This window comes from Pyrus communis, chromosome 5 (assembly GCF_041283825.1).
Source record: "Pyrus communis isolate YQ-2024b chromosome 5, ASM4128382v1, whole genome shotgun sequence".
NCBI classification, from domain to species: domain Eukaryota; kingdom Viridiplantae; phylum Streptophyta; class Magnoliopsida; order Rosales; family Rosaceae; genus Pyrus; species Pyrus communis.
In genome coordinates this window covers 31151691-31173922 of record NC_142569.1, presented here as the reverse complement: position 1 = coordinate 31173922, position 22232 = coordinate 31151691, and the positions used below count along the sequence as shown (strand labels likewise).

The window sequence follows — 22232 nt, the reverse complement described above, 5'->3', positions numbered from 1 at the left end:
GACAAATGTGATTGTTTCTCAAGGAATCCCACGTCATGAGTAACACCTATTCATGTATCATGGCTATCTAGTTAAATATAGGTAAAAGGATCATCGCCGGATCCTTTTTCTTGGGATCCCGTGATCGTGGCCGTTCATCATATATTATGCAGTCAATTTTCGTTAGATACTATTTATATTTACTTTTAAATTTTTAATTTCAAATGATTTTTTACCATACGATGTACAATGAACGGTCACAATCACGGGATCCACCGGATCCTTTTCCTTAATATAGAATGTATCAAAGAACCTATTTGGTTGGAATTACAATGCAATTCAATTTTTTTTTTTTTTAATTCAATACTCCTAATCATATTGTTAGGGCACAAATAGTTCAAGACAAAACCCTAAGAGCATCTTCGACCAAAAAAAAAAAGAAAAAAAGAAGCCTAAGAGCATCTCCAAATGAAGAGTCAAAAAGTCACATCAATTGATGAACTGCTTAGTTGATGAACTGATATGTAAATGTGTTTAACTATATACTCCTACATTGTTAAATATAACTGTGTTGTTGTATAAAGTAGTAAATAATAGATTGATCATTTCATAAGGGTCATTCCCTTATACCACTCAATTGTAAGTGAAAAATTATTAATTATTTTATCTTCTCGGTTGTATTTGGGTCCCGAAGACTCAAATATACCTAACCTAGAGAAGTGACACCAACATAAATATTTGAAAAATTAGTTGAAATGATGAATTTATAAGCTTTAATTTTTGAAATGATCATCTTTTCATATTTGATCAATATGGAGCTAATTTCTAATTCAAATTAGTTTAAGAATTTGATGTCGTAAAACTTTACCTATACTGTATAAATCCACTAAACTTTATTCTTATATATGTATACTTCAAAGTAAATTCTTGCTGGGCATGTGCTTGATAATAAATGGTGACCATGTGATGTTTTCAATTTTGTGTCCTTTTTTCTGACAAGGCTTTTTACTCTGTGGACTCTAAACTCTTGCTGGGCTTGTGCTTGATAATAAATGGTGACCATGTGATGTTTTCAATTTTGTGTCCTTTTTTCTGACAAGGCTTTTTACTCTGTGGACTCTAAACTCTTGCTGGGCTTGTGCTTGATAATAAATGGTGACCATGTGATGTTTTCAATTCTGTGTCCTTTTTTCTTACAAGGCTTTTTACTCTGTGGACTCTAATTGGTGAGTATCACTTCTATGTTGATATAATTTATTTTGATACCCGAAGGAGTGAGAATTTTGCTGCTTAAGACAAAGAATGGTAAATTAATTTCTCTATAAACATAAATGCATATAAATAGAAATTTTTTTTCTGTGTACTTTTATCGGCTAAATATTTTGTGTATAAATTTTTTCTTAACTTTTTTAATGTAAACAGTATTAATCTTCTATCACGCAATCTTTCAATCTTTCAATCTTTCAAACATAATCTTTTATATAATTTTTAATATAAAGTAATTCACGGGCATCATTTTCTAGCTTTATCAATTATAAGGATTGAATATAATGAAACTTTTAGTTCAAGGCCAAAGTTACAATTCAATCACAGTTTAGGGACCATTCCTCAATTTTTTTCCAAAAATTAAAAGGTAGCGTTCCAGAAAATCTCAGAAAAGTCATCATCGCTTCTCAGCAATTAGGTTCGTCTCTATTCTCTTCTTCCAATCACTTCTCTCTTTCAGTCCAACTCCCACTTCCAGCTAAATGACTAATCAAAGGAATCAAAGCCTGTCGTTGCATAAATACTAAGGGTACGAAGAATTCGTTGCGCAACATTTTGGTGCCAATTCTCTCGTTACTCGTGTTTTTTCTCAGCTTTTGCATGACAAACATTCAAATCTGCATGAACTTTAATAATGGGAACTGTATATTTTCAAGTTGCACTTCATACATTATTCTTGGAAAATATTAGCCAAATCAAAAATGTTTGATGCATCTATTTGAACTTAAGAAGATTGACGAACACTATCTACTATGAAATATTGAAATTTTGCCATGACAATCAAATGGATAAATGTTTTAGATTGAAATGATTTTTAGGAAAAATGGCGGTTTAAAAATTAAAATATTTAGATCATTAAAGTTCGATATAGAATAAACTTCACAACTAGTCTATTTTTTACGATAAAATGGGGGTCGCTTCACAGAGAGAATTTGTGCATGTATGTCCAATACTTTAGGACGTTATAATTGATGGCTTGCTTGACTTTCTCCAAACGAGGGCCCCAGCCCTGTCCTCATCTTCTCATGATTTTTTCATATATGACAATTCATGCAAGCCGTCGTTTTAAGTTAAATGGTAAACATAAAACGCCGTCGTTTCAAGGGTTTCGGTTCGGTTTCTGAACTCTTAAGACCGAAACCGAACCAATAGAATTTTGTTAGGATTTCTCAATTTGGTTCCTTTTTTTTTAATCCAATTTTTTAGTTTCGATTCGGTATTCGGATAGATTTGTTTTCCATTTTTTGATTTCTTTAACCCATCCCTATATATATATATACCTGATTGTGTTCAATTAATGTTTTTGCTCATTCATGCATCCACATCACAAAACAAACGAGAGATTTTTTAGTGTAATCGGAATATAGGATGATACATTATGTATCATTATACAAATTATAAAATATATGTGCTATAAATTTAATAACTTAAAAAAATAAATTTTTTTACTATTTATATAAAAATACATAATATACCACGTATGTTCTGGTCATAATGACAAGTGTCTCAACAAGGACAATGTATATTGACAACGTTTTGCTCCTTCACGCATCCACCTAACAAGACAGAAAATTTATATTTTTTGCTCATTCATGCATTCACACGCAAACACATCACAAATAAAAAGATGTGCAGTTAAAACGTGACCAATAAACTGTTACTATTTAAAATATGTGTCTCCAGAACGTTCTCATTAATTTGATGGAACAAGATACCAACCACGAATATAAAACTCGAGCATTGACTAGTATTTTGGATGTGCACATGCAGATGCACTACGTCAACTATTTTTACGGTCAATGTGGTGAGACAGATAGTAGGGAGACAGATTGTCCGTCCTCCTAATATGTTGCCCTCCCGATATTCTTCTATTTTATGCGATCACGATTAAGTTACGTCAATATTTTATATTAAATTTTTTTTATAAAGATAATAAGATAAAAAACAATAGGAATATAAAATATTGACGTGATTTAACCGTGACCGTAAAAATAGAAAGACATGAGAAAGGCACAATAACTGTGATTTAACCGTGATATAAAAAACATTGACTGTTATGGTGCCTTTCTCATGTCTTTCTATTTTTACGGTCACGGTTAAATCACGTCAACATTTTATATTCCTATTGTTTTTTATCTTATTATCTTTATAAAAAAAAAAATCAATATAAAATGTTGACGTGACTTAACCGTGACCGTATAAAATAGAAGAGTATCGGGAGGGCACCATATTAGGAGGGCAGACAATCTGTCTCCCTACTATTTAACAAACAAAACGAGTGCACGAACTATCGTCGTCCTTTTGCATAATCATACATAGAGTTCACTAAATATTAAAGAGTCTCATTGAGTCCATATGAGAAGGTTTTCAACACAATCGTGGTTCATGGAGCCTTGTGATTTGGAGTGCTACTATTACAAGGATGTGGTCATTGTATCTTGGGAGACAAGCGTCGATCAACCATGAGCACCGTAGTGGGATGTAAACTTGTCTTCAAGACAAAATGTCCAACACTTGCCTCTACCTTATTTCCAGGTTTTTCTAATCTATTATGTCATGTTCATTTAACATTAGTTACTCATGTCATGTGCATGTATTATTTTAATATATAATTGCATGTATTATTTATTAATTTTTCATGTGATTTAATATAACAATTAGATCTTATTTTTCCAACATATACACAAGAACGAAGCCTTGCGCTGATTTTATGGTCACGATAAAGCGTGGTTAGGTAAGACAAATGAATAGCCTCAATAGCTATATTTTCGGCGCCCCGCCGCCTGCAATTGAAAGTCTCTTTGCTCACCAAACATAGGAAAAAATTTTGTGGGATGCCGGTTCGGTGAAGGCTGTGGTCTGTAGGCTATATGTTGGGGTCGGCTGGGGAATGGGAATTGGGGTTGGAACGGGGAGGTTGGAGAGATTTTTATATGACCGAAACATGGGATGATACATCATATGTTACTATACAAATGGTAAGATATGTATGTTAAAAAGTTAATGACTTAGAAAATAAAAATTCCCACCAATTACATAAAAACAATTAAGAATGTTGCAACGCTTCATCACATACTGTTTTTAATAATTTTTTCGATCAAAACGTTTTTGTGCAACCATACCCTAATATTGTCGCACAAGTGTCCATTGCGGGAGGAAATTTGGTGCATCACGTAAAGTTTGACCACACAAATAATTTTTTCTACTAGTGATTGAATATATTAAAGAGGAAGCTAGCAACATATACTTTATATATAATAAGCATGGGCGTGAAGTAAAAAATGGGTATTTGTGAAAATCACTTCCACATCTCTGCATGCATGTGCCCATTTTTTTAAAAAAAATTGTTACTAGTCATGTGGGGCTGAATTCTATATGAACTTTAATGATTCCAACTTTTTTTTTCAAGTTGCATTTCATATATTATTCTTGCAAAATATTAATTAAATTGAAATGTTTCATGCATCTAATTGAGTTTAAGAGATTAACAAATATTATGTACTATGGAATATTGAAATTTCATCATGACATCAAATAGATAAATATTTCGGATTAAAATAATTTTTTTGAAAAGATACTTTATGAATGATGGTTTAAAAAATAAAATGTTTAGATTGTCAAAGTTTGATATAGAATGAACTCTCCAGACTCTAGTTTTTATAACAAAATAGGGGTTGCTTTAGAGAGAGATTCCGTGCACGAATGGCCAATAATTTGGGAGGCTTATATAATTTTTTTTTTTTATCCTAAGGCCTATATATTTGAGGCCTTGCGCAATTTTCTCCACAAGAGGGCCCCGGCCCTGTCCTCTTCTTCGCATGTTTTTTTCAGGAGAGGTGAAAAAAATCATGTTACTTAGATTTTTAAGATTCTTTAAATACAGGGAATCCTTAACCATTTCCCCAACACAAACTCACCCTAAAATCTCTGCTCCCTCCTCTCTCCTCCCTCCTCTCTCTCTCTCTCTCTCTCTCTCTCTCTCTCTGTGACATAGAAATTGCCGATATCCATATGGCTTCTACTATTAATTTCAATGTCCACCACAAAGCTACTGAGCATGAATATGGTTCAGCAGCACTGGAGGTTGAAACACAAGTTAATAATATTGATCTAGCAGTACTGCCAAGAGCTGGCGGAGGAGGAGGTGCCGGAATCCAAAACAACAACCATGCAAAGATATTGGAGGAGGGTGTTTTGCTGACATGGGAGGACGTGTGGGTGACAGTAGTTTCCAAGAAAAATAACAGTATTGGTAGCAGCAGCAGATCAATCCTGCAAGGTCTAACCGGTTATGCCAAGCCTGGGGAGCTCTTGGCTATAATGGGACCTTCTGGCTGTGGCAAGTCCACTCTTCTTGATGCTTTAGGAGGTAATAATCGATATCCTCCTTAATAATTCTTTCCATTTTCCACTCCACGAAATATGGTTTCAGCATGGTTTAACGATTGCATGCAGGTATAGAGATCAGTATCAAAATTTTCAATGTGGTCAAAACACGAGTGTTACTATACAAATGATGAAAGATGTGAGGTAAAGAGTTAGTAACTTAAAAAATAAAATTTATCACCATTTATATAAAAACACGTGATGTACCATCTGTATTTCGATCACAATAAAATATTTCTCCAACATGTGGATGTTATTTTTTCGTTGTCAAATCAAACAATATTTAATAAATCTTGTGAGGAATATAGATTCTTGTGTCAGAGAGTTAACAAAATAAAACAAATATAAAGGGCAGTTTTGTATTTACGTGTCAAGATTTTTGAGTCAGACTAGAGACCCGTTACTATATTGATACTGTTTTGATTTAATTAATATTCTGTAAAGTTTAACAAATATTAAGTTTTATTGCAAAATGTATTTTTATTATTAAATATGAAATCATATAATTATATTAAGTTGTAAATACTTTTGTCAGACTCTTGGTGTTGAATTCTCGACATATCTTCTCATGTAAGACCAAACTTTTATTAGTAGAATTTCAAATTGTCTTGCCCATGTCACTAGTTGCACTTGTGACCTACTATGTTTCAAGTTCTGTTCCTAAAGTCGCGGGAATAGGATCTTATTTGGTCTTCCTTATGGCAATTTTGGAAATTACTTTCTTGTGTCTATTTATCGTGCATTGTATGATCATAAATTAATTTAAATTTTTTTATTTAAAATTGAACACAAATAATACTTAACAAAAATTAACCGTATAATATATAATAAACATACATAATAAAGTAATTTATGTAATCCTCACAAAGAGCATAGAAAGAGATCCTCATCCAAGGCCGCCTATCATTCATAGACAATTACGTTTTGGGAGCTGTACCAAAATTGTGTTGTTGCCTGATTGAAGATGTTAATTAATTGAAAAATGCTAGATTGAAGAGGAGTTCCTCCTGCCCTCAATTTGTTTAGTGGTTAATTAACAAAATTTTATATTTATAATCAAAATTATTACTATTATAAATGTTTCTGTTAAAATTAATTTTATAAAAAGGAAAATCATTCAAATCAAGATTGTTTAGCCAATCAATGGAAGCAAATATAAATGTTTTTATAGAATTTGTGCATCTGTTTTTATGCAGTCCAATGAATAAACGGTCTCATATTTTATTTATTTCTTGCAAATATGGTCTTTACAAAGTGTTTTATCATGTAAACTTCTTTGGTCATAATAAGTGTGAATTAGGTTTCGTAAAATTTGCCATGTTATGACTTAAGGATGAAACATTCTCATCCATTGAGGAGTCAAGTTAATTCCTATTTAACTAGTCGGACTGCTGAGTTCTAAACTAACTATATTAAAGACCACCCCTATGTGCAAAGGCACTCTAACTTACAAACAAGTCATGTTCATACACTGCAGGGAGACTGAATTCAAACACAAGGCAAACAGGGAAGATCCTAATCAATGGGCATAAACAATCACTGACTTATGGAACTTCGGTGAGTGTGACTTCAATAATACGTATATTGAATACATGTGTTTGTGTTTTAACTGTTAGATTTAATTCACAATTATTTAAATCTTCTATTTTCAATCTCAGTCATTCATTCTCGCATATCATTAAATGATATGCAATGTCTTGAAGAAATTTTCCTTAATTTTTCACACTTTTATTTCCTTATTTTTTAATAAATCACATCTACTTGCCTGCGGACACAGGCATATGTCACACAAGATGATACTTTAATGACGACATTAACCGTTAAAGAAGCAGTATATTACTCTGCTCAGCTCCAACTGCCAGACTCCATGACCAAGTCAGAGAAGAAAGAGAGAGCAGAAGTTACAATTAGAGAGATGGGTTTGCAGGACGCCATGAACACAAGGATTGGAGGTTGGGGAGTTAAAGGCATAAGTGGTGGCCAAAAGAGAAGAGTCAGCATTTGCATTGAGCTTCTCACACGGCCTAAACTTCTATTCCTCGACGAACCGACAAGCGGCCTTGACAGTGCAGCTTCTTATTATGTCATGAGCAGAATTGCAAATCTTGATAAAGGTGATGGAACTCCAAGGACTATTGTTACATCCATCCATCAGCCTAGCTCTGAAGTCTTTCAACTTTTCAATAGTCTTTGTCTGCTGTCTTCTGGAAGAACTGTTTATTTTGGTCCTGCTTCTGCAGCAAATCAGGTGAGACCAGCTCCATGTATATTAGTTGGCTTATTTTCTAATTAAGTTCAGAAAAAAACCTGAGTTATTTGTTGTTAACTATGTACTGCTGTTCTTAATTGATTGCAGTTTTTCACTTTAACTGGTTTCCCATGCCCAACTCTCCAAAATCCATCGGATCACTTCCTTAAGACCATAAACAAAGATTTTGAGCAGGTAAGAAAATCTCTTTGGAAACAGAAAGTCACATGATATGTCGATAAACCTTTAGAAATCTAACAGAACTTTGTAACACATCGCAGGACATTGAGCAAGGCGTAACCACACCAACAGAAATAGCAATTGATACTCTAATAAGATCCTACAAAGAATCTGAAACCTATCAGCAAGTTCACATACAAGTAGCTGAACTATGTAAACAGGTAAACTAGTAATCAAATTCATAGAAGTAATTATGCACATACCTTTTTTAAAATACTCATAATTTGCAATAGTTAGCCCATGATTAATGGGGGCAACATCGACTAACCTTAATTGACATGAAATTTAGGACTTCGGTGAAAAATTGGAGAAGAGAAGCCATGCTGGCTTTCTTACACAATGTCTCGTACTTACAAAAAGATCATTCGTGAACATGCATAGAGATCGAGGCTACTATTGGTTGCGCCTGGCTATATACATCTTCATGACTCTAGGCCTCGGTACTGTCTATCATGAGCTTGGACATGGTTATAGATCCATTCAGGTGAGTGAGAGAGAGATCCTTTTTGTACTACGAATAAAAGGAAATTGTGTCCCCTTAGTAGACGGTTAATTTGAACTAAACATTCATATGTTGCAGGCAAGAGGCTCGCTGCTCATGTTCATATCTACTTTTCTAACTTTCATGGCCATTGGTGGATTCCCTTCCTTTGTGGAAGACATGAAGGTAAATTAATTTAGAATACTTCATTAGCAATTGATGTTATAAATTAGTGTTCCTAAACTCTACTTTCTGATGTTGTAAATACAGGTATTTGAAAGAGAAAGACTAAACGGGCACTACGGTGTCTGTGCATTTGCTTTTGGCAACACATTTTCTTCTGTTCCTTTCTTGGTAATGATTTCTTTAATTCCCGGGGCAATAGTTTATTACCTTGCTGGACTTCAAACCGGATTCGAACACTTTGTTTTCTTTTCTTGTGTGTTATTTGCTTGCATGATGTTGGTTGAGAGTCTTATGATGATAGTTGCTAGTATTGTGCCCAATTACCTCATGGGGATAATAGCTGGTGCTGGAATTCAAGGGCTTATGATGTTATCTGGTGGATTTTTCCAATTACCAAGTGATATTCCGGGACCGGTGTGGAAGTACCCAATGTACCACATTGCCTTCCACAAGTACGCATACCAGGGATTGTTCAAAAATGAATTCAAAGGAACAATGTTTCCGGCAAGTGAAGCCGGAGGGCCGTTCACCCTTAGCGGCGAGCAAATTTTGAGAGATATATGGCAAGTGGAAATGGGATATTCTAAGTGGGTGAATGTTGCTGTGTTGTTAGGGATGGTAGTTCTATATCGAATTCTGTTCTTGGTTATCATCAAGACTACAGAGAAGGTGAAGACTGTTAAAGCAGCTCTTCTGTCAACGTCTCCTAAGCAAAGCATGCAAGTATTGGCCAATCCCTCCTCTACCCCCGTGCATGGAGAGAACCACTTGCATAATGTCATATGAAGGTGTGTTGAGCAGAGAGATAGGTACTTCAATCAGTAGTGGAATGAAATTGGGAATACTAAAGTTGTACCATCGGAAGAACTTACCACAATGTTTCTCATTTCCTTGTGTAATATGACCTTCTGTAATAAAGTTGTATTTTCAAGTTTTAAGATTGATCTGAAATGATTTGGTGAAGGTTCCGATCCTCTTCATCGTTGTTTCTCTCTCGTTGTATGTATAAACCAAATCAAGTCGGCTTTATGTTTTCATGCAACCTCATAAAAATTGACACAAATGATCGTTTATGTGATAAATATGTATTTCAATTTTTGGGATTGGTTCAAATTTATTTTTTGCAGGTTTCGATCCACATTGTCGGGATTGACACTAATGTTCCTTTTATTCACACTCGCCGTTGCTATTTTTTGGTTAAAAACTAACCACAAGTGCTCCTCCCTATGCAATGAAATGCATTTGAAATATTGGGATTGATCCGAAATCATTTGGTGCGGGTTTCGATCCAACTTTGTCGGTGTTTCTCTCTAGTTTTACATAGAAGCATATCAAGTTGACTTCATGTTAGCCTTATGTGATCATACAGTTAAAACACAAAGAATAGAAGAACGATAATTAAGTTGACTTTATGCCAGTTGAGCATCAAGGAGCAGGGTCTAGAAGCCTAGACACACGCAACTCAGGCGTTGGCCCAAACCCAAGAAGACAGGAGGGCTTCCCACGCACGAGCACAGCGCTTCGCAGGTTGACCTGGTTTAGCGCCTGCACTCGTGCACCCAACCCGAGCCACTCTAAACAGATCAGATCCCAGACTGGTTCAACCGAACCACCGATCGACAATCGAATTAGCTTCAGTTTAGGCTAGACTGACTAGTCTATCAACGAACCAGAAATTGACCCAATGACGCTTCCAACCCTTTTTTTCGTCGATTCGCACCCGTTTTTTAGCATTTCTCACCCTTTTTTTTATTTTTATAGATTTGACCCGTTTCGGCTCAAATTTTACCACGATAGCCATTGTTACGCCCTAGACCAAGCATCTAGGTGCTACAGCTTAACCTGCAACATTGCAGGCCCACGATGAAGTCGAGTAGGCCCCAGCAAGCAAGGGCAGAAGGCCAGGTGCAAAACCCAAGTCCAGAACGCACAAGCTTAGTATGCAGCAGCTCCAGCCTAAACCAAGGAAGTACTTGTTGTAGCTCAGGCAGCCCAAGCCCACTTCCTAACAGCTCAAACCCAAGACCAAATGCCGACCTTTGTTCCCAAGAACATGCACTACCTAACGAGCTTATCCTTCCCAAGCCTAAGGCCTGGGATCCCAACTCGAGGCACCCAATGTCTACTACAATTTTACCACTTACAAAGATGCCCATTAGATGAGCTCTGCCAATCTAAATAGTGATCCATACCTATCCCAGCAGGTTACATACTTGACCAGCGTCTTCGCGCGACAATTCATCTTGGCAAGTTAACTCTTCGAGCACATCAAAACACAGCGCACTATTGACGAGTCATTTTGACGAAGGATGAAAACTGATAATGATATTCTTTCTAAACGCATCCCACCAAGCTGTCACTCGACCAACCATGAACCAAACGTTTAGTCAGCTGCATTCCCCTCATTGGCCACCACAAAAACATTTTCCCGTCTTAAACAGCTCTTTCTCGTAGTTAGTCAGTTTTGATCCGACCCTGATTTTCTGCTCGGTTTGTCAAGATCAAGGCGTGTGTACGACGTCTTCGTTTGCTTTCGACTCTAAGGTTGGGGTGCTGTCGTCCTAGGGGTCAAGATCGAGGTCGAATTCTTTGTAGCTCGTCTGCTGACCCTCTGACTGTGATTGCTATGCCAATTCATCTATGGAATTGCTGGAACTTAGCTCTTCCTTTTGGATCATGTTCATGTTTTTTACAACATAGCAGTGCACCACTGTTTGGTCTCCTTTTATTTCCTTTACCCTGCATGAGATGGGGTATTTGAGTAGTTAATGATAGCTAAACAGAATAGCTTTCATATTGTGCAACCAATTCCAACAGAGGATGGCATTGTAGAGAGTCAGGTAGTCCATAACATGTAAAGTCACCAAGTAGTTAGAGGGCTCTACTCGGACTACCAATTTTACCGTCTCTAGGGATTAGACTGGTGCCCCGTTGAAGGTATGAAAGGTGGTTCTCCCCTTGTTGATGTTATCAAGAATGCCCATTTTTCTGCAGCATCCTTGAAGAGGACATTCACTCTAGATCCATTAGCCACTAAGACTTGGCTAACCATGGTGTTGGAGATTTGCACCTTGATGACGAGGGCACCGTCATGGGATGAGTGGACGTCTTTCAAGTTTTGATCGAAGAACATTAAGATGTTAGAGTTAATGGTCAACGGTTTGTTATTGAAAGCCATCATTTTAGGCTTCTTACAGACCGTTTCTCTTTCTTTCTTGGTGTTTCCCAAATATTTCTGCTCGCTGTATATGCAATTTACTTTTGGGAGTGTCTCTTTCCGTAGATATTGAATTGGATGAAGATCTTGGAGTCTTCTTGACTTTCTACGATGTCTCTCAAGGGTAACTTATTGTGGCGACGCTATAGGACTCAGGTCAATAATATATGTAGGACTTAGGTGTGCGTTGTTCGAGTCAATGCGTCTTTAAAGCGAAATACGACTTTTTGCAAATCTTTCACTTGCACTTTCGTGCCGGTGAGTCTTGTGGTTTCTTTGGCTAGTGAACTTCGTTGGACGCCCTCCAAGGACTAACATATCTCAATAACATCTTCCTATATCTCGCCTATGACGGTAGCCCCATCAACTCAAAGTTAGTCGCTTGTGTAGAGATGTCGGGTCCGTAACAGGATGATTTAGGGAAAATATTCATAGAGGTTGAGTGGTTTGGTCGAAAGGAATATGAGTTTATCTCTCAATGAAAGCACCAATTATTGGAACTAAATTTGCGCACAGTCGTAGATGATGGATGCACAAACTCAAGCAACCTGCAAAACAGAGAACAACCACAAGCAACCCTTAAACTGGGGGTGGGCATGTCAGCTAATGGGTATCCGACGGTCAAATTAGTAAGTAGTTTTAGACTTGAGCAATGGGCAAGAGAATAAGAGTATAGAGATTGCTTACTAGAAACGAGCCTTAGATGGGTGTACTTATACCGTTTGGGAGAGAAACTTTTTTAGGATAGAATCCCCATTCTAAGCCAGGAGAATTATAGAGGATATCTAGATGTAGATATTGCACCTTCTTAGGAGTTGTGATTACTTGCGGCACGGCGCATGCCAATTCCTAGATTGTGGGACCACCAAGACTTACGAGAAATTTGATTGTGTATATATCCAGATTTGATTTCGTGTTTTGCGAACAAGCATGGTCATACCAGTAGAGTCATTCAGACTTCACTTATTACCCTATAACAGAGTGATGAGCACCTCTGCTCCCATTTAGTCCAGCTCCACTCGGAGTTATTGAGTCCATGACTGGACTTCTGATGTAACGATATTCAGATTAGCCTTACGCCATCCCTAGAAAATTATGGTCCAACAGAGATGAAAATCCTCACAACTAACAAAATGTGTAAATCATGCCATGGCATTTAAAATCAAACCAAAAAAACATAATCCACAATTGTAAGCAAGAAGGTTAGCCCTTGTGTTATGATCAAAATGTAATTCGACAACAACTTGATAACATGGATTAATTATTTCATAATAAACAGCTACGCCTTTGTTTATATGATCCAAAAATTTACGTAAGTACACGTTATTAGGCCTGGTAAACGGGTCGTGTCTGTCGTGTTTGTGTCGTTTTCGTGTAACACTTGTTATCTTAACAGGTCGTGTTGTGTCACACCCGTTATCTTAACAGGTCCTTAACAGGTCGGGTCACTTTACCCAACAGGTAAAGTGATAACGGGTCCTTAACAGGTCGCGTCACTTTACCCAACGGGTAAAGTGACCCGACCCGTTATGACCAGCTATGACCCGTTAAGAAAATTGTATTTTTTTTCTTAAATTTTCACATACCACACATTGCCACATAAATATTACTTCAAAACATTAAAACACATTTGTCGTTTAAGTACTACATCTACACTTGAAAATAAGAGCCTAATAAACAAACATCCATACACTACTAGTCTATTACAAAATTTTAAATGTGCAAGGACATGCAAAATGAAAGAGTTTTTGTTTTCAAGGTTGTGAAGCCTTTCTCAAAAGTTTAAAACTTGCCAATGGAACTCAAAGCTTGCATATTATTCATTTTACAAAATTCTCAATTTTCATCGATGATCATGACATAAGATTTTGTGGTATCCACTAGTGTAAATATTTTAAATTGAAGATCGAATTCATTCATTGTATTCATATAGGGTCAAGGAGTGTAACTGTAAAAAATCATCAAAATCGGAGTTAAAATAACCGTTAAATCGTGATTTTTTGTTGATAACCGTTGAAAAGTTTTGTCTCGTTACTTGATCTCTGAATGTTTGTTTTTTGCGATTTTTGACGTATGCGATCTTGAAGCATATACAAACAAGTTTGATGGTTGAAACGTTGAAATTATTTTCGTAGAATGCGTGTCCAATCAAAACGATAGATTCACAAACACTTAAAGTTTATTTATACTTTCATTAAGTATAACATAAGATTTTGTGGTATCCACTAGGTTAAATATTTTAAATTTAAGATCGAATTCATTCATTGTATTCATATAGGGTCAAGGAGTGTAGCTGTAAAAAATCATCAAAATTGGAGTTAAAATAACCGTTAAATCGTGATTTTTCGTTGATAACCGTCGAAAAATTTTGTTCCATTACTTGATCTCAGAATGTTTGTTTTTTTGCAATTTTTGGCGTATGCGATCTTGAAGTATATACAAATATGTTTGAAGGTTGGATCATTGAAATTAGTTTCGTAGAATGCATATCCCATCAAAATAATAGATTCACTAACACTTAAGAGTTTATTCATACTTTCATTAACTATAACATAAGATTTTGTGGTATCCACTAGTGTAAATATTTTAAATTGAAGATCAAGTTGATTCAATGTATTCGTATAGGTTCAAGGAGTGTAGCTGTAAAAAATCATTAAAATCGGAGTTAAAATAACCGTTAAATCGTGATTTTTCATTGATAACCGTCGAAAAGTTTTGTCCCTTTACTTGATCTCTAAATGTTTGTTTTTTGTGATTTTTAGTGTATGCGATCTTGAAGCATATACAAACAATTTTGACGGTTGGATCGTTGAAATTAATTTCGTAGGATGCATATCCCATCAAAACGATAGATTCACTAACACTTAAGAGTTTATGCATACTTTTATTAAGTATAACATAAGATTTTGTAGTATCCACTAGTGTAAATATTTTAAATTGAAGATCGAGTTTATTCATTGTATTTACATATTCAATAACACTTAGAGTTTATTTATACTTTCATTAAGTATAACATAAGATTTTGTAGTATCCACTAGTGTAAATATTTTAAATTGAAGATCGAGTTCATTCATTGTATTCACATAGTGTCAAGGAGTGTAGCTGTAAAAAATCATCAAAATTAGAGTTAAAATAACCGTTAAATCATGATTTTTCTTTGATAACCGTCAAAAAGTTTTCTCCCGTTACTTGATCCCAGAATGTTTATTTTTTGCAATTTTTGGCGTATGCGATCTCGAAGTATATACAAACATGTTTCACGGTTGGATCGTTTAGTTTCGTAGAATGCGTATCCCATCAAAATAATAGATTCACTGACACTTAAGAGTTTATTCATACTTTCATTAAGTATAACATAAGATTTTGTGGTATCCACTAGTGTAAATATTTTAAATTGAAGATCGAGTTGATTCAATGTATTTGTATATGGTCAAGGAGTGTAGCTGTAAAAAATCATCCAAATCGGAGTTAAAATAACCGTTAAATTGTGATTTTTCATTGATAGCCGTCGAAAAGTTTTGTCCCATTACTTGATCTTGGAATGTTTGTTTTTTTCAATTTTTGGCATATGAGATCTCGAAGTATATACAAACATATTTAACAATTGGATCATTGAAACTAGTTTCGTAGAATGTGTATCCCATCAAAACAATTGATTCACTAACACTTAAGAGTTTGTTTATACTTTCATTACCATAAGATTTTGTGGTATCCATTAGTGTAAATATGTTAAATTGAAGATCGAGTTAATTCATTGTATTCATATAGGGTCAAGGAGTGTAGCTGTAAAAAAATCATCAAAATCGGAGTTAAAATAACCGTTAAATCGTGATTTTTCTTTTTATAACCGTCGAAAAGTTTTGTCCCGTTACTTGATCTCAGAATGTTTGTTTTTTGCAATTTTTGGTGTATGTGATCTCGAAGTATATACAAACATGTTTGACGGTTGGATCATTGAAACTAGTTTTGTAGAATGCGTATCTCATCAAAACAATAGATTCACTAACACTTCAGAGTTTATTTATACTTTCATTAAGTATAACATAAGATTTTGTGGTATCCACTAGTGTGAATATTTTAAATTGAAGATCGAATTCAATCATTGTATTCATATAGGGTCAAGGAGTGTACATGTAAAAAATCATCAAAATCGGAGTTAAAATAACCGTTAAATCGTGATTTTTTTTTTCATAACCGTCAAAAAATTTTGTCCCGTTACTTGATCTCAGAATGTTTTTTTTTTTCAATTTTTGGCATATGCGATCTCGAAGTATATACAAACATGTTTGACAGTTGGATCATTGAAACTAGTTTGGTAGAATGTGTATCCCATCAAATTCAATGGTGCGTGTGTGTATATATATATATATATATTTATTTATTAAGTAGATTTAAATCTATTTATTTTGTACGTATAATTGACCGGTACACGGAGTAGTACATCACGTGTCATTATGAAAATAGTGGGATATGTGTGATAAAAAGTTAATAACTTAAAAAAATAAAAATTATCACCACTTCTATTAAAACACATGGTGTACTATTTGTATTTCCGTTACAATGAAAAATTTCTCAAGAAAAAAAAGGAGAGAGAGAGGTAAATGACGTACACGTGTCAGGAACACAGTTGTTGGATCTTATCCTAACAATAACAAGTGCACACTTGAGAAACCACGGTGGAAAAACCCACCCTACTAGGGCGGTATGATGCATATTAATTATTATAGTTTTTAGGGGTATAAAATTTAATATATATATATAATTATTATAGTTAATATTTTGGGGGTATAATTATTATAGTATATATAATTATTATAATTATTATAATTATTATAGTTAATTTAATATATATATATATATATATATATATTATAGTTTTTAGGGGTATAAAATTGTTAAATTAATATATATAATTATTATAGTATTTTTGTAGGGTTATAAAATTATTAAATTAATATTCTGCTTATTGTGTATCGTGTTACCCACGTGTATACCTGAACCAACCCGTTATCTTAACAGGTGCTTATCGGGTTACCCGATAACGACCCGATTCATTATCGTGTCGACCCGAACACCTGTTAATTTTGTGTCGTGTCGTGTCGTGTCGGGTTATCAGGTCGTGTCAAGAATTGCCAAGCCTATATGTCATGCAACTGAATAGGTAATGAAATACCAACAATCATGTAAAATAGTTAAAATTAACATGAATTAATATAATGCAAGGGGACTATATGTGATATCAATTGAACAACAATACATATAAGAACTAACAAAACTGAAACGATGTAAGTGCAAAAAACCATGACATCAATCATTCAATCTAACAATATTATATGTATATATCGATTCAGAATAGACTCGCATACGTTTTAACCATACAATCAAGGGATCTGATACCAACTGTTAGCGTTATATGATCATACAGTCAAAACATAAAAAATAGAAGAATGGAATTTACTTGAAAGAAGTTTCAGAAGCCATTGAATCAAGTTGAACTCGAGAGAATATGTAACGACCTGTCCCGAAATTTACGGAATGGAATAACAATTTTGTAATTTCATTATGATTGGATTAGATATTTTGAAATGTTTCTTTTTGTCTTAAATTGTGTGCCTTGTGGAGCCTATTACTTTTGGTTTGTCCCTCGGCCCAAATCTTTCATCTCTCTTTTCCCTTACATATTTCTCTTCTTCCCACTTAATCCCCTGACTCCCCCTCTTTGCAAGCTCTCCCTCTCTTCTCTGAGTTCCACTCACACAACCACAACCACCACAACCTGGACGTTGGATCTCGAACCCCAGGCCAAACGTGGAACTCTGCCGTGACAATCACGGTACATACTCCCCCGGCGAGCTCCAATGGCTTTTGAGGATTTTTCGACTTAGGTAAGCTTCTAAAAACCCTTTAGATGTGTTTTAAGGTTAGATAGAAGCTTGTTTTAAGTTGTATATACGTGTTATGCGCATAAAATAGCTCGGAGTAGCTTTTCCCAATTTCCGACGAGCACTGCCACTTTCGAGGCATTTTTCGGTCAAACCATGACGAGTTAGCCATCGTCCATGGTACCATTCTCTTCATCTTGTTGAGAACTACAACTTTCATTTTTGAATTACTTGATTTGATTAAGTATTGAAGAAGTTAAGAGTGTTTGAAGTTTTGCCCAAAAACCGGCCAACCCCTAAAACTGGATCGACCCGACCCAAACCCTCAAACCCACATCCAACAAACCAAACCTTTGGGCCGGGCTGCCAAGCCCAAACCTATATTTGCAACCCAGGCCTTCGACCCATTAAACCCAAGCCCAAGCCCAGATACCAAACCAAGCCCAGCCTAGAACCCAAACCCAACCCGGATCCGACTCCACCCAGATACCAAATCTCAGTTTACGATCCCTCAAGTTTTGTAGTTTTCAACATTTGGCACATGAAGTTTTTTTCGTTCCAGAGTCATACCTAAAGTGTTAATTTTAAGACAGTCTCATACATCTGTTAGTTTGGCTGTTAAATCAGCTGTTAACTGATGACGTGGCCCCTACATGGATAATGACCGGCGTTATGTGTCTATACGGGGCCCATGTGAATATTAAAAAAAATAATTTTAAATTTTAAATTTAAAAATAAAAAAAAATTCTAGGCACATTCACCTATTCTGCCTCACTCATTCTCTCTCCCTTTTCTTCCCTGCACTATCCTTCATTTCCGTACCCCCTCTTTACACCCTCCTTCAATTCCATCCCCATCACCTCCCTCTACTGAAGCTGCAACCAAATCAGATTCTATGTCGACCTCAAGCCCCGAGCCCCCATGCTCGGGATTAGGTGCAGACTCCAGGTCGCATTGTGGTTCGGTGTTTTGAAGCTCCTCTCCTGTATAAGGCAATAGTAAAGCATCGTCTTAGGGTGAAATCGAAGGCTCATTCACCTTGGAAGCATCTTCCTCGTCGGCTTCCATGGCAGTAACTGAAATTGGAAATCAAAGATTGAAAACCCTAAAATCCAAAGAGCTAGGGTTAAGGTTTTGAGATTCTGGTTCCCCTGTAAGGCTATATGTCATCGTTTAATCGTTACACAACACTAATGGCATGTTTACGAGGTGGGTGGGTGTGCGGGGAGGGTGAGTGCAAAGGAGAAAAGGGAAAGAGATAGGGGATCGGGTCAAGAGGATGGTGGCTCGGTGCAACATGGTGGCGGAGTGAAAGGTTGCTCAGGTCTCACAAGGTCGGAGAAAGAGAGAGGGCGGATGGGTGGGTGTGCGAGGTGGGTGGTTGTGCAGGGAGGGTGAGTGCAGAGGAGAGAAGGGAGGGAAAATGAGGGGAATGAGTGGGTGTGCAAGGAGGATCGGTGCAGGGAAGATAAGGGAGAGAGAATGAGGGAGGGGGTCGGGAGGGAGAGGGAATAGGGTTATGCCCAAAATTTTTTTAATTTTTAAAATTTTTAATTTTTAACTTTTTTTACTTTTTTAATATTCACGTGGGCCCCATATTGACACATAGTGCCCAATCATTGTCCACGTGGGTGCCACGTCATTAGTTAACAGCTGATTTAACAACCAAACTAACGAATGTATGAGACTGTCCCAAAACTAACACTTTAGGTATGACTCTGGGACGAAAAAAACTTCATGTACCAAATGTTGAAAACCACGAAACTTGAGGGTAGTAAACTGAGATTACCCGTTTTGAAATGTTTCTTTTCGGCTCTTAAATTGTGTGCCTTATGGAGCCCACTTCTTTCGGTTTGTCCCCCGGCCCAAATCCTTCACCTATATCTTCCTTCACAACTCTCTCTCTCTCTCTCTCTCTCTCTCTCTTTCTTTTTCCTTCACATATTTCTCTTCTTCCTACTTAGTCCCCCGACTCCCCCTCTTGCAAGTTTTCCCTCTATTCTCTGAGTTCCACTCACACAACCACAACCACCCCAAACCACCACAACCTGGACGTTGGATCTCGAACCCCAAGCCAAACGTGGAACTTCACCGTGACAGTCATGGTGCACACTTCCTCGGCGAGCTCTGGTGGTTTCTGGGGATATTCCGACTTAGGTAAGCTTCTAGAAACCCTTGGGATGTGTTTTAAGGTTAGATCAAAGCTTGTTTTAAGTTGTACATACGTGTTAAACATAGAAAATAGCTCGGAGTAGCTTTTCCCAGTTTCCGGTGAGCACCGCCACTTTCAAGGCGTTTTCCAGCCAAACCATGGCAAGTTACATCTTGCAAGGTACCATTCTCTTCATCTCGTTGAGAACTACAACTTTCATCTTTGAATCACTTGATTTGGTTAAGTATCGAATAAGTTATGAGCATTTGAAGTTTTGCTCAGAAACCAGCTGACCCACGGCCTGAAACCGGGTCGACTTGACCCAAACCCTTAAACCCACATCCAACAAACCAAACCTTTGGGCCAGGTTGCCAAGCCTTAAGAGAAAATGTTTTTAAACTCCAAAGGCAGTTCAAGTGTGTTTTTAGGATTCATCTACATTTTTATTAAGGATTGATTGCAAAAATATTTTCACCAAAAAACTTTCAACCATTTTAAAAACACTTCTAAACGAACCTTAATTTCTCTATCATGATATTTAAATGAAGGGTAATGATAGGGAAACTAATTTTTTAGACCAAATTTTATAAACCACCTAACATAGTTGTTCATGATTGGATTATTATTGAAGTATTGATTAATGTGCTTATTTTCAATTGGTGACACATTATATGGTTTACAAATTTAGTCTAAAAAGTTAGTTCACTTAGCATTACTCTTGAAAGAACTAAGAAAAACGTTTTCTCACAATCTTTCTTCAAAAAGTTGAATTAAATTAAGAATGACCAAAGTACCTCTAAGTTTTTTGTCAAAATCGAAGAATTTGAACCGTACTTTCTAAATGAAATAAATCATTGAAATTTTAGCAAGATTGTGCAAAGGGTAACACAACAGAGACTATCTTCTTGAATCATATTTTTTAGACCATATGCTGTGGTCTACAAAATAATGTAAAAAATTATGAACTCCCTATCATTTTTCTTGTACGGCAAAAGTAATAAACACAATAAAGGTATGATGCCCATCCCTACAACCAATACAAACTCAAAGCCTCTACAATCCTTCTCTTCGCGCCTTTTCCGAATTAATCAATTTTCTTTGTTCATAAAAGATCATACAACCAAGAATGATGTGTTAGAAAATAATTTGCCGACTATAGTCCACATTTAAAGTAAGGAAAATAATTTATGCACATCATTTTTTTTGTCGCGAGGTAAAGTAGGAATGGTCGTAATTGAAGATAAGATTAGAAAAAATAGATGATGGTGGTTTGGACATGTGAAACAAAAATGTACATGCACTTCGGTTAGAAAATGTGATTATAAGATAGAAGCACAAGATAAGAGGGGTAAAGGAGGACCTGTGAAGACTTGGAATGAGACTTTAAGAAAAGACATGGAATACTTGGAACTAACAAAAAGCTTAGTGTAAAACCAAACACAGTAATGTTTTAGAATTCATAAAACCAACCATATTTTGCAAAATGCTTTTTATCCAAAATGGTCATTGGGATTGGTATAACTCCTCACTTTGGTCCTTGAAATTTAAAATCGATATAAGTGATCCTTGAGTTTGTCCACTATCAATTATTTTGGTCATTCCATGAAAAATCTCTATTAAATAACGATCAAAATGACAAAAATGCCTTGAATTTAATAAATAATAGGCCTCAATAATTTGACAAAATTATAGGGTATTGTTGTCATTTTATCCTTACTTAATGAAAATTCATGAATGACACACCCTGACCCGGAATGTCCACCTGGATTTCGAATCGAGCTATGTTGGCCGACACCAGGAGGGTGACAAAGCCATAAAGTGTAGTGATGTGGAAATGTGAGTAAATTTAAACCTAAAAGTGCCTAAATGTAAGAGTGCGCTAGTGAGCGGGAATGAACCCATTCCACACGTGATGTCAAAGCATAAGTAAAGTACAACATATTGGATTGAGAATTATACCATCGGTAGTATTCCCACATCAACATTTTGCCAGAAATCATCGGCGACACGAAAGCTCTGCCACTAATACCTAGAGGGGCGAAAAACAAGGGTGAGTTGGCCTAAAAATAAAGTTTCATAAAAATCTTTTTGAAAACATTCGCTGTAAAACAAGTATAGTTTCCAAAATATACATACTACGTATTGTATGAAAATACTTACCGTAGCCTATAATATCTCAAGAATTCAATACGTCA

The 22232-nt window shown here is 35.9% G+C and overlaps 1 protein-coding gene across 1 annotated transcript; it reads left to right on the top strand.

Annotated features, from left to right (window-relative positions):
• Nucleotides 1-4935: 4935 nt before the first annotated feature.
• LOC137725782 (ABC transporter G family member 1) lies at nucleotides 4936-9724 on the top strand. Its single transcript, XM_068464566.2, has 8 exons — nucleotides 4936-5614; nucleotides 7109-7188; nucleotides 7409-7879; nucleotides 7988-8074; nucleotides 8161-8280; nucleotides 8409-8603; nucleotides 8700-8786; nucleotides 8871-9724. The coding sequence occupies exons 1-8, from the start codon at nucleotides 5257-5259 to the stop codon at nucleotides 9570-9572; spliced, it is 2100 nt and encodes a 699-aa protein (XP_068320667.2). The 5' UTR covers nucleotides 4936-5256; the 3' UTR covers nucleotides 9573-9724.
• The last annotated feature ends 12508 nt before the right edge of the window (nucleotides 9725-22232 follow it).